Source organism: Oncorhynchus mykiss, chromosome 22, assembly GCF_057628025.1.
Source record: "Oncorhynchus mykiss isolate SJ-2025 chromosome 22, ASM5762802v1, whole genome shotgun sequence".
NCBI classification, from domain to species: Eukaryota; Metazoa; Chordata; class Actinopteri; order Salmoniformes; family Salmonidae; genus Oncorhynchus; species Oncorhynchus mykiss.
Genome location: NC_143043.1, coordinates 33,322,635 through 33,333,430, shown reverse-complemented (window position 1 = coordinate 33,333,430; position 10,796 = coordinate 33,322,635). Strand labels below are relative to the sequence as shown.

Here is a 10,796-nt window from a genome sequence, read left to right as displayed (position 1 = left end):
AAGCTTATCATGAGATACTCTACCTCAGGTGAGCAAAACCTTGAGATTTCCTTTGATATCATGCACCAGCTGTTGTTTACATAAATGCATAGGCCCCCACCCCGTGTCTTACCAGAGGCTGCTGTTCTATCTTGCCGATAGAGTGTTTAACCCGCCAGCTGTATGTTCTTAATGTTGTCGTTCAGCCATGACTCGGGGAAACATAAGATATTACAGTTTTAATGTCCCATTGGTAGGATATACGTGCTTTCAGTTCATCCCATTTATTTTCTAGCAGAACGGAAGGCAAAGGCATATTAGCCACTCATCGCCTGATACTCGCAAGGCACCCTGATCTTTTGCCTTGAAATCTCTGTTTCCTTCACCAGTGAATCACAGGGATCGGGGCCTGGTCGGGTATTTGCGGTATATCCCTCACATCCGACTCATTGAAAAAGTCCTCATTCAATTTGAGGTGAATAATCCCAGTTCTGATGTCCAGAAGCTCTTTTTGTTCATCCAGAAGCTCTTTTCGTTCACGGTAGCAGAAACATTATGTACAAAACAAGTTACGAACAATTCAAAAGAAGAAAAAAATAGCATGATTGGTGAGAGCCGTTATGACGGCATTCCTACCCTCCGGCGCCATCACTACTTTTACGTACAGAATAATATTAAATGCTCAGAGACCAGGTTGCTGTTCTCCTCTCAGCTTGCGGTGCCAACTGGCAAATGCTCCATGGAGGCATGCAGGGGGGGGGGGGGATCTGTTTTGGTAGGGTCCTCTGGGGAAATAAGGTTTCTGGTGGAGGAGATGAGGATGATGAGGATGAATGAAAACATTCCTGGATGTCAGCAGCAGCATGTAGATATCTAGACAGAGGAGAGGAGAAACGTAGGCTATTAGACTACTGAGATGCACTGCTGGGTTCTGAGTGAACAGGGCAGCTATTGATTTCCTCTCCTTTCTCTAACTGGTGTTTCCAGGCCCTGTGGGCAGCAGTCTGGCCTCCAACACCATTGCACAGCAGAAGACTAGGGGAAACACAACTCATAACTCACAAACCGGCCATGGGGCCAGCTATCAATCAATATGCTCTTCTACAAGATCACATATCCTTATCCTTCTAGCTGCCTACATCCCCCAGCATCCCCCAGAAGGCCCTCTGTCTTTTACTACCCACAGAACTGAGACAATCTGAGCTCATTATCTGGTCTTTTAGAAAGGTACTGGAGAGTGACAGATACAGTAGGAAAACCCTTGAATAGATAATCAAGTATAATAGAGGTGGTTCAGTGGTGAGTAACCTTGCCTGAGACTTGAAGAGATACGTTGTACCCCAACAGTCTTGAGGTAAGCAGGAAATGTCCCAGATGTCTAAGATATCCCAGATGTCCCACATACACTCACTGTGGTATTCATCCGGTTTGTTGAGTCACTATAGGTGAAATGCCGAAACAACCCTTGAAAAAAAATATTTAAAAAAAATATCACTCTTCTCTTGGGAAATCGAGAACGGAACATTTGAATTTTTCCATCCACGCTCTGTTCTCTAATTGGCTTACAGTGCGTGAGTTGTGTTGTGTGAGGAAGTCAGTCAGGCTGCAAGGGATTTGAGCAGAAAGCACTGACCCCTGGGGTGATGCCCCCTGGAGGCCTGTTAGGGTACAGCCGCAACATGAATCACTCCTGCAGACGGGTTTTCACAGAAAGCCCCAGGCTGTGAGGTGACAGAGTGAGAGGGAGAGGAGCATCAGCTGGGTGGGAGGTGAGCCTTTCACTGCTCCTCTGGTAGGCCAAATACAGTGAATGAGTTTCCGCTGGTAGGTTCAGTAGAACAGTCCAGCAGTTGACGATACAGCTGTAGAAGTAGCAAGGCAGCTGTGGAAGAGTGGTAGCTACCTCCACATACTCTCACAGGAACTTCCATCCTACTTATACATCAGAACTTTTAGCTGAGTTATTTGTTAAAACTTCAATTTTTCCATTTGTCCTAATCTCTCCTCCACTCAGCAGGAGAGAGAGAAGGAGAGCTGGAGAAAGAGGGAGCGAAAGAGAGAAAGCTAAAACATTTCTCATGGCTTTACATCCAAATCAAGTCAAAGTGTATTGGTCGTGTACACAGTTTAGCAGATGTAGCAGGGTGTTGTTAGCTTTATTAGTTTCTGTTATTAGCTCCTAACAATGCAATAAAGTGTTAAACAGTACAAAATAATACAACATTTGAAAAATCAAGAAGAATCCAATTAACAACCAAATAGCAGAGTAAGAGTAATCCAAATGCAATCTATACATATACAGTATTCACCGAATAATTTACACGAGATATACTAAGAATTATATGTACAACAGGAGACATAAACTCAGCAAAAAAATATACGTCCTCTCACTGTCAACAGCGTTTATTTTCAGCAAACTTAACATGTGTAAATATTTGTATGAACATTACAAGATTCAACAACTGAGACATAAACTAAACAAGTTCCACAGACATGCGTCTAACAGAATGGAATAATGTGTCCTTGAACAAAGGGGGGTCAAAAAGTAACAGTCAGTATCTGGTGTGGCCACCAGCTGCATTAAGTACTGCAGTGCATCTCATGGACTGCACCAGATTTGCCAGTTCTTGCTGTGAGATGTTACTCCACTCTTCTACCAAGGCACCTGCAAGTTCCCAGACATTTCTGGGGGGAATGGCCCTAGCCCTCACCCTCCGATCCAACAGGTCCCAGACGTGCTCAATGGGATTGAGATCCGGGCTCTTCACTGGCCATGGCAGAACACTGACATTCCTGTCTTGCAGTAGATCACGCACAGAATGAGCAGTATGGCTGTTGGCATTGTCATGCTGGAGGGTCATGTCAGGATGAGCCTGCAGGAAGGGTAGCACATGAGGGAGGAGGATGTCTTCACTGTAACGCACAGCGTTGAGATTGCCTGCAATGACAACAAGCTCAGTCCAATGATGCTGTGACACACCGCCCCAGACCATGACGAACCCTCCACCTCCAAATCGATCCCACTCCAGAGTACAGTCCTCGGTGTAATGCTCATTCCTTCGACGATAAACGCAAATCCGAACATCACCCCTGGTGAGACAAAACTGCGACTCGTCAGTGAAGAGCACTTTTTGCTAGTACTGTCTGGTCCAGCGACGGTGGGTTTATGCCCATAGGTGATGTTGTTGCCGGTGATGTCTGGTGATGACCTGCCTTACAACAGGCCTGCAAGCCATCAGTCCAGCCTCTCTCAGCCTACTGCGGACAATCTGAGCACTGATGGAGGGATTGGGGATTCCTGGTGTAACTCGGGCAGTTGTTGTTGCCATCCTGTACCTGTCCCGCAGGTGTGATGTCCAGATGTACCGATCCTGTACAGGTGTTGTTACATGTGATCTGCCACTGCGAGGACGATCAGCTGTCCTGTCTCCCTGTAGCGCTGTCTTAGGCGTCTCAAAGTACGGACAATGCATTTTTTTGCCCTGGCCACGTGCAGTCCTCATGCCTCCTTGCAGCATGCCTGAGGCACTTTCATGCAGATAGGCATCTTTCTTTTGGTGTTTTTCAGAGTCAGTAGAAAGGCTTCTTTAGTGTCCTAAGTTTTCATAACTGTGACCTTAATTGCCTACCATCTGTAAGCTGTTAGTGTCTTAACGACCGTTCCAAAGGTGCGTGTTCATTAATTGTTTATGGTTCATTGAACAAGCATGGGAAACAGTGTTTAAACCCTTTACAATGAAGATCTGTGAAGTTGTTTGGAATTTTTACGAATTATCTTTGAAAGACAGGGTCCAGCTTTTTTGCTGAGTTTATAAGAGTGAGCTATGTCAAAAATCCAGTATACCTATAAATAAGTGGTGTATAAACAGTGTAACTAAAATACAATGTACAGTAGCAAAAATATTAGACAGCTGTCAAGAATACAGTATTCAAATATGCAGTACAAAGCCCATGGGAAAATTTACAGAATTGCAGGAAATGAGCTTCCGGACCAGGGTCCGGAATCTAAATATATGTGTATGTGAATGGTGTCTATAGACAGTACACTCTTCAAAAATGGTTCCAAAAGGGTTCTTCAGGTGTCCCAATAGGATAACCCTTTTTGGTTCCAGGTAAAATCCTTTTTGGTTACAGGTAGATTTATTTTGGGTTCCATGTAGAAGCCTCTGTGGAAAGGGTTTTACATGGAACTCAAAGGGGTTCTACCTGGAACTAAAAAGGGTTCTTATGAGGACAGATGAAGAACCCCTTTAGGTTCTAGAGAGCACCTTATTTTCTAAGGAAGTATTGACAGTGTGTGAGTAGAAAAGTGTGTACAGCAGTAGTTATACAGGATATTGAATCATTCTCAAGATTAAGCATGGGTCCAGATCTGAGCCACCTTCTGGGTATCTGGAGGCTGGGCTATGGGCATAGGAACATAAGGTCATAGGGTCAGTACTCATCTTCACCCTTCACACTGACAGTCTACTTTCAGACAGAGAGAGGCGGGGAGCGAACATTGCTGCTATTAATAACAATTAATAGCATCCAAATGTCCAGGCACTGATGTCATAGTGTGTGTGTGTGTTTGTGTGTGTGTGTGTAAATCGGCGGCTGGGTTCCCTGGGAATTGAAATTAATGAGTGTAATCAGAAGCAAACAGCGAGCGAGGCAAGGGCAATTAATACAAACCGGCGAGCAGTGGGCTGAGGGCTGGAGGGAGAGGCTGAGAGAGATGGGGATTAAGATGCAGCGTGGGCAGGCAGATGTCCTGGAGGACGGGTGCTGGGAGGCTGGCACCAACACACATCCGCCAACCGGCCGCTCTGTTCAGGATGGCCAGCAGGCCCAACGCAAGCTGACAACCTCCTGGCAACGCTCTGATAACGTGATCATCTCTATTTAGAGCCAAGCTGAGAGAACCGTCAGGGCCCTGCTCTACGTGGTGAAGGCCTGGCTATCAGAGAGGAACACTGCAGTATGGAGGAAATGGTGGGATAGGGCTGTATGTTCTATAGGGCTGTGTGTTTGAAAAATAAAGTTGTAGACTAATACTCCCTGATATGTATTGTGGATTAACCAATTTTGAGCTGGCATTCAAGCAGTAGAACATCCGAGTTACTGGTTCAACGCACTAGCCCCACCCACCCCAATTCAACCACTGTATAGGATGATGGAGAGCAGTGATTGTTTCCTGCTTTATTTGAACCTCTTCTGATTGAAACCTCCATGTTAGCTTAATGTATTTAGGTGCATTTCTCCATGTATTTTCCCCTTTTATAAATACACAGTTATTTTCCTGTAGAAAGTGTTCTGGTTGTTGTTTGGGTTAATTGATGCTAAACTAAACCGTCACAGCAACGGGATCCTCTCACTATTCGCCTGTTTGTTTCCTGGGATCCTGTGCATTCCCCCGTGTCCTAAGGTTTCCAGTGTTTATGTGAGCTAATCATGTGAGTGTAAATCTACACTGGGCCGAAGCACAGAGCACTGTTATAAACTCTGATATCTGCCTATCTAGTCCGCATCAATTTACCCTGAAACAGGAAAAGTATGCCAGCTGTAAATAGATGCATTTATTTAGCTAACATAAAGGGAAGAAAGGAAGAGAGAAGGTGACATGATATGTCAATCTGTAGAGGCCTTGCCCAGAATCTAGTTGACCATCACCCTAACCCCCATTTTTCCTATACAAGTTTGTTATATTTTTTATACAAGTCTTCTCAACAATAGTTTGTCAAAGCTTGTATATGTTGGAAATGCTCTGAATGAGTAGCACTTCGGAGACGGCAATCACATTGAAAAAACTTTGATTGAATTTACCTCTTAATGTGATTTGTTACTCAACGTTGAAGAGAAATATTATTGCCTATTGATTGATTATAGTTCTACAACATAAATCCACTTCACTGGCACTTCAATAACTAGTCAAATATGTGTTTCCAAATATGTGTTTTCATACCTTTGAAAGGCAATAGTTTACAACCATATTAATTTAATGGCAGACAATTCACGGTAAACTCTCAAATTTACTGTTTTGTTCACGACCTAGGCTACAAGACACTGCCAGCGTACATAAAGTAGCCCAGGCTGTGCTTAGGAATTGATTACTTTCCCCACGTAATCGCTTTAAAAGCATTCGATTTGGCTGAGGATCAAAATATAAATTCTCCTTGATGTAGCATGCCTGCCCCCTTGTGGAATGTTGGGACTTTGTCACTCTGAAAGTCAGAAAGGGGAACAAAGATCGGTATCATTCTTTCAGGATGACATTACGTAATTTCAAATATTCGGACATAATTATCCGGTATATAACGTTATACTATTTCATATATATTACACCATCATGAAACAGCAACCCACGTTAAAAACAGACACAGGATACGTTACTATATCTAAAGAATAAACTTCGGTTTCACCAGTTTGGCAGAAAGTGTATGAGAAAGGATGAGGTTCCACCATGCAGCCTCTCATTATGTACTTGTTTTGATTCAACCTTTATTTCGACAAGAAGTCATGCTGAGAACAAGGTCTATTTTACAGATGAGCCCTGCATACACATCAACACACACTATGCACATCAATAATAGACATCAATATACACGTCAATACATGAAAAGCAAAACATAATCATCAGTAAAAAGGTCCTCAAACCCACTCTCAAATTCATAGAGAGCTATGGATGCAAAGACTGACCACCCATGACATCAACATTATAGTTGTTAACCACGTTGAGGCTATAGAGTATTTGTTTGTGTTTATAAACATTGGAGTAAAATAAGATTATATTTTGGGTTCTGGTGGGGAAGGGCAACCTAGTCAGTTGTCCAACTGAATGTATTCAACTGAAATGTGTCTTCAGCATTTAACTCAACCCCTCTGAATCAGAGGTGCTACACTCTCACACAGAGTCAGGCCTATGGGCTACACTCCCACACAGAGCCAGGCCTATGGGCTACACTCTCACACAGAGCCAGGCCTATGGGCTACACTCCCACACAGAGCCAGGCCTATGGGCTACACTCTCACACAGAGCCAGGCCTATGGGCTACACTCCCACACAGAGCCAGGCCTATGGGCTACACTCTCACACAGAGCCAGGCCTATGGGCTACACTCCCACACAGAGCCAGGCCTATGGGCTACACTCTCACACAGAGCCAGGCCTATGGGCTACACTCCCACACAGAGCCAGGCCTATGGGCTACACTCTCACACAGAGCCAGGCCTATGGGCTACACTCCCACACAGAGCCAGGCCTATGGGCTACACTCTCACACAGAGCCAGGCCTATGGGCTACACTCTCACACAGAGCCAGGCCTATGGGCTACACTCTCACACAGAGCCAGGCCTATGGGCTACACTCTCACACAGAGTGAGAGAGGACAGCGCGACGGAGAGAGATTGAGGGTGAAAGAACACAAATTAAAAAGTTAGTGGTGGCCTTGTTTTCACAGCTTTTGGACTTCGTAGATATAATGTAAAAGGTGTATCTATGCAGGACTCCCTTGAAAAAAAATAGATTTTGGTCTCAATGACTACATTCCTAAATAAAGGCTACAAATAATTAGAACAAATAGATCAGAGGTTACTGAGGTCAATTACAGTATAATGATTTATTAGCTGGGGGGGAAAATGTACCAAACTAGAGAACAGTTAAATAGTCCTTTTCTGACAATGAGTAAACCTAGAAGTAGGCAACTTATGAAGCATTACATGATAATTCATGTACTGTACCATTTTATAAATCATATTTAAAATGTCTCCATAGTTAGGATCCAGACCTGCGGACCCTCGGTTGAAGACCCCTGCTGACGATCACACCAGGTCCCCCATCATCTACAGAGGAGCTGCAGGTCATTGGAATCCCATGTTAATATTGGAGACAGCAGGTTCTCTCCCACCCTGAGAGCCTCCTGGCCCCTCACCTTCAAGACCATGAACTTGATCTTCCATTTGTTCTGGTCCAGTGGGGAGCGTATGAGGCCAAACGCCTGCTCATAAATGCCGACACATTCTCTGTCTCTGTGGATGGTCCCTGCCACAGCCACCAGCACCAGGCCGTGGGGGGAGGGCAGGGCCTTCAGGCCACCAGGATCCAGGTTGGGGCTCAATAGCAGCCTCTCGTCCCTCGCCAGGGCCAGGAGACGCAGGCTGGTCATTGCTGCTCCTTCGTACTCTTCTGTATACTGCTCTCCGGCGCTGGAGAGAAGACGTAGCCTCACATCCTCCCAGAAGTGTTGTGGTCCCCACTCCTGAGGAGGCTGACCCAAGGAGGGGTTCAGACTGTTGAGAAGCTGGAAGAACCACTGACAAAACTGTCTGGCCAAGGCCAGGTGGTCAAAGCCAGCACTGTATGTCGCCTCAGAGAAAACAGAGACACTCTCACTTGTTCTCAGACCAATTGGTCTCAAACTAGTCTCAATTTGTCTCACAATAGTCACAGCTGGTCCTGGATTGGTCTCAGCTGCTGGGCTTTGAAGGTCCAACATCTACAGACAAGAACATTTCTCTTAAAAAATGGAATAAATGTTCTGCCAAAGCTTGGCATTTCTAAGAACTGAGGTGAAATGTCTTTGTTCGCTACAATACAAAATATTTTTTACACTGCATGCCTTCATGCCATAGAATTAGGATTGATATTATTATTACCTGGGATGTGTAGTGCGGCTTAGAGTAGACAGGTTGAGGGGGGACATGTGCTGTTGGAAACCTCATTCCTTTCTGAGAATCTGCTGCTCTTGTTAAAGCACTGAAGGAGACATCTTCATACGCTTGTGGACACACCTGAAGATAACAGAGACAATGGAAAGAGGTGCATTTACCTCACCTCTTAGTTCCCTAAGTGTCCAAGTGTATCTGCTCCAAAAATACCTTCTCAATAGTCCAGACGTCAAGGGCCTTCTTCACTAGCTGGTCTTTGTTGCTGTTTTTGGGTATCACAACCCCCTCGTCCTCCGTCAGGTATTTGAGTATGAAGTCACGTTGAACTTTCCTGCGTTTCAGGAATGCCTCTGCATTCTCTGTGTTTGAAAGGATGGCATCAATTGATGCTGTAACATAAGAATATGACCCAAAGGACTATCACATATCTGAGCAGCACAATTACAGATAAAGCTTTTCACACCACCACTGGATATTCATTGGTAAATTATGGAAATACTTTTTTACAACATGGCACATTCTGAATACACCCATGGTTTGAAAGTCATCCAACATGATTTATCTGGTGCTGTGAGTATAGCGTATGCCTCAAGGTAGGGTACAATAACTGTCTGGAAATCTTGGCAATGGCACGTATGTGAATTCTGTTGTTGTTGATGATGTCTGCAAACAGTCGCCCTGCTATGATGATATTGCTGAGTCTACCTTCAATACATGGAGCTAAGAAAGTACATTTCATCCACATTTTCTAAAACCAATTGCAGGCTAAATTAATGAATTGTATAACAATGTATTAACATGTTTTAATACAAATGTGTTTTTAAAGCTAGAATTGTTAAACGAAACAAATACAAATCAGACACCCCACATTCTCTGTCTCTGTGGATGGTCCCTGCCACAGCCACCAGCACCAGGCCGTGGGGGGAGGACAGGGCCTTCAGGCCACCAGGCTCCAGGTTGGGGCTCAATAGCAGCCTCTCGTCCCTCGCCAGGGCCAGGAGACGCAGGCTGGTCATTGCTGCTCCTTCGTAGAAATATAACCATTCACAAATTGCATCTATGGATGCAAGTACTGACCATCCATGACTGTCATGTCCTGACTTTAGTTCCATTTTTATGTCTCTGTTTTAGCTTGGTCAGGGCGTGAGTTGGGGTGGGCATTCAATGTTTTTGTTCTATGTGTTGTATTTCTGCTTTTGGCCTGGTATGGTTCCCAATCAGAGGCAGCTGTCAATCGTTGTCTCTGATTGAGAACCATACTTAGGTAGCCTGTGTTCCCACTATGACTTGTGGGTAGTTGTTTTCTGTTTAGTGTATGTCACCTTGCAGAACTGTTTCGTTTCTTCCATTCACGTCGTTATTTTGTTTTTGTGTGTTCAGTTAATAAATTAACATGGACACTTACCACGCTGCGCATTGGTCCGATATTTCATACTCGTCGTCAGACAACGAAGAGATGCGTTATAATGACATCAAATGATTGTTTTTTTTAGGCTATATAGTGTTTGTTTACGTTTACATTGTTTACAAACAGAGTAAAACAAGCTTGTACTTTGGTTTCTGATTAACTACGCCCATGAGGCATTTATAAGTTATATTCTTCATGAATGGGTATATAGAATTAATGTATAAATCCAAATACGGATGTAGCAACTAAGGATTCTAGCTTCAATGAAGGATGAAACCTACCTGATGTGCTCTCGAAAAGACCCTTCTTTTTGTTAGTGATAGTAAATCGAAGTGAGGATATGTCATCATTTGTCATCATCTCTAACAGCCGTCGGCAACCATAACGCTCCTTGTAATTCAATCTTGACATCTTCAGAATTAAAGAGCTAATTTAAAATCAGAAATAGGTGCTGAAACTTGTTATAGCAACTTCCTGACAGATTATGCCAGCAATATATGCCGATCTAACCAATTCCGTTTCAGCAGATCATATCTAGGAACTTTCGGTTTCATTTCCCGAAAAGAAGAAAGCTTGTTAACTTGGTAACCTCTATAAAAAACGCAAAATATTTGGTTTATGAACCAATGTATTGGTGGTCTACTACTACACAATTATTGTACAAAACTTTGAAAAGTAATGCAACTTCGATGGAATATAACCCTAAATAAATATAACCCTAAATAAAGCGCATGAGAAAGAAAGAGATCGCTAATTAAATCCC

General features: G+C 43.8%; 1 protein-coding gene across 2 annotated transcripts; it reads right to left on the bottom strand.

Annotated features, from left to right (window-relative positions):
- Nucleotides 1–6,431: 6,431 nt before the first annotated feature.
- On the bottom strand, nucleotides 6,432–10,796 carry LOC110501694 (uncharacterized protein C3orf38 homolog). 2 transcript variants are annotated; one of them, XM_021579431.3, is made up of 4 exons: nucleotides 10,315–10,796; nucleotides 8,836–9,014; nucleotides 8,614–8,748; nucleotides 6,432–8,453 (listed from the first exon to the last, which is right to left on the bottom strand). In XM_021579431.3, the coding sequence occupies exons 1-4, from the start codon at nucleotides 10,442–10,444 to the stop codon at nucleotides 7,797–7,799; spliced, it is 1,101 nt and encodes a 366-aa protein (XP_021435106.2). In that variant the 5' UTR covers nucleotides 10,445–10,796; the 3' UTR covers nucleotides 6,432–7,796. The 2 variants fall into 2 exon arrangements, with proteins under 2 accessions (XP_021435106.2, XP_021435107.2); XM_021579432.3 differs by having other exon boundaries at nucleotides 8,836–8,984; nucleotides 10,315–10,585.

Bases quoted from the DNA above. Each gene is read 5' to 3' on its own strand.
- LOC110501694 (XM_021579431.3), bottom strand. From the start codon at position 10,444: ATGTCAAGATTGAATTACAAGGAGCGTTATGGTTGCCGACGGCTGTTA. The intron at 8,749-8,835 runs GTATTTTTGGAG...TGTTATCTTCAG, and splicing joins ACGTCTGGACTATTGAGAAG to GTGTGTCCACAAGCGTATGA. The intron at 8,454-8,613 runs GTAATAATAATA...TCTTGTCTGTAG, and splicing joins AGCCGCACTACACATCCCAG to ATGTTGGACCTTCAAAGCCC.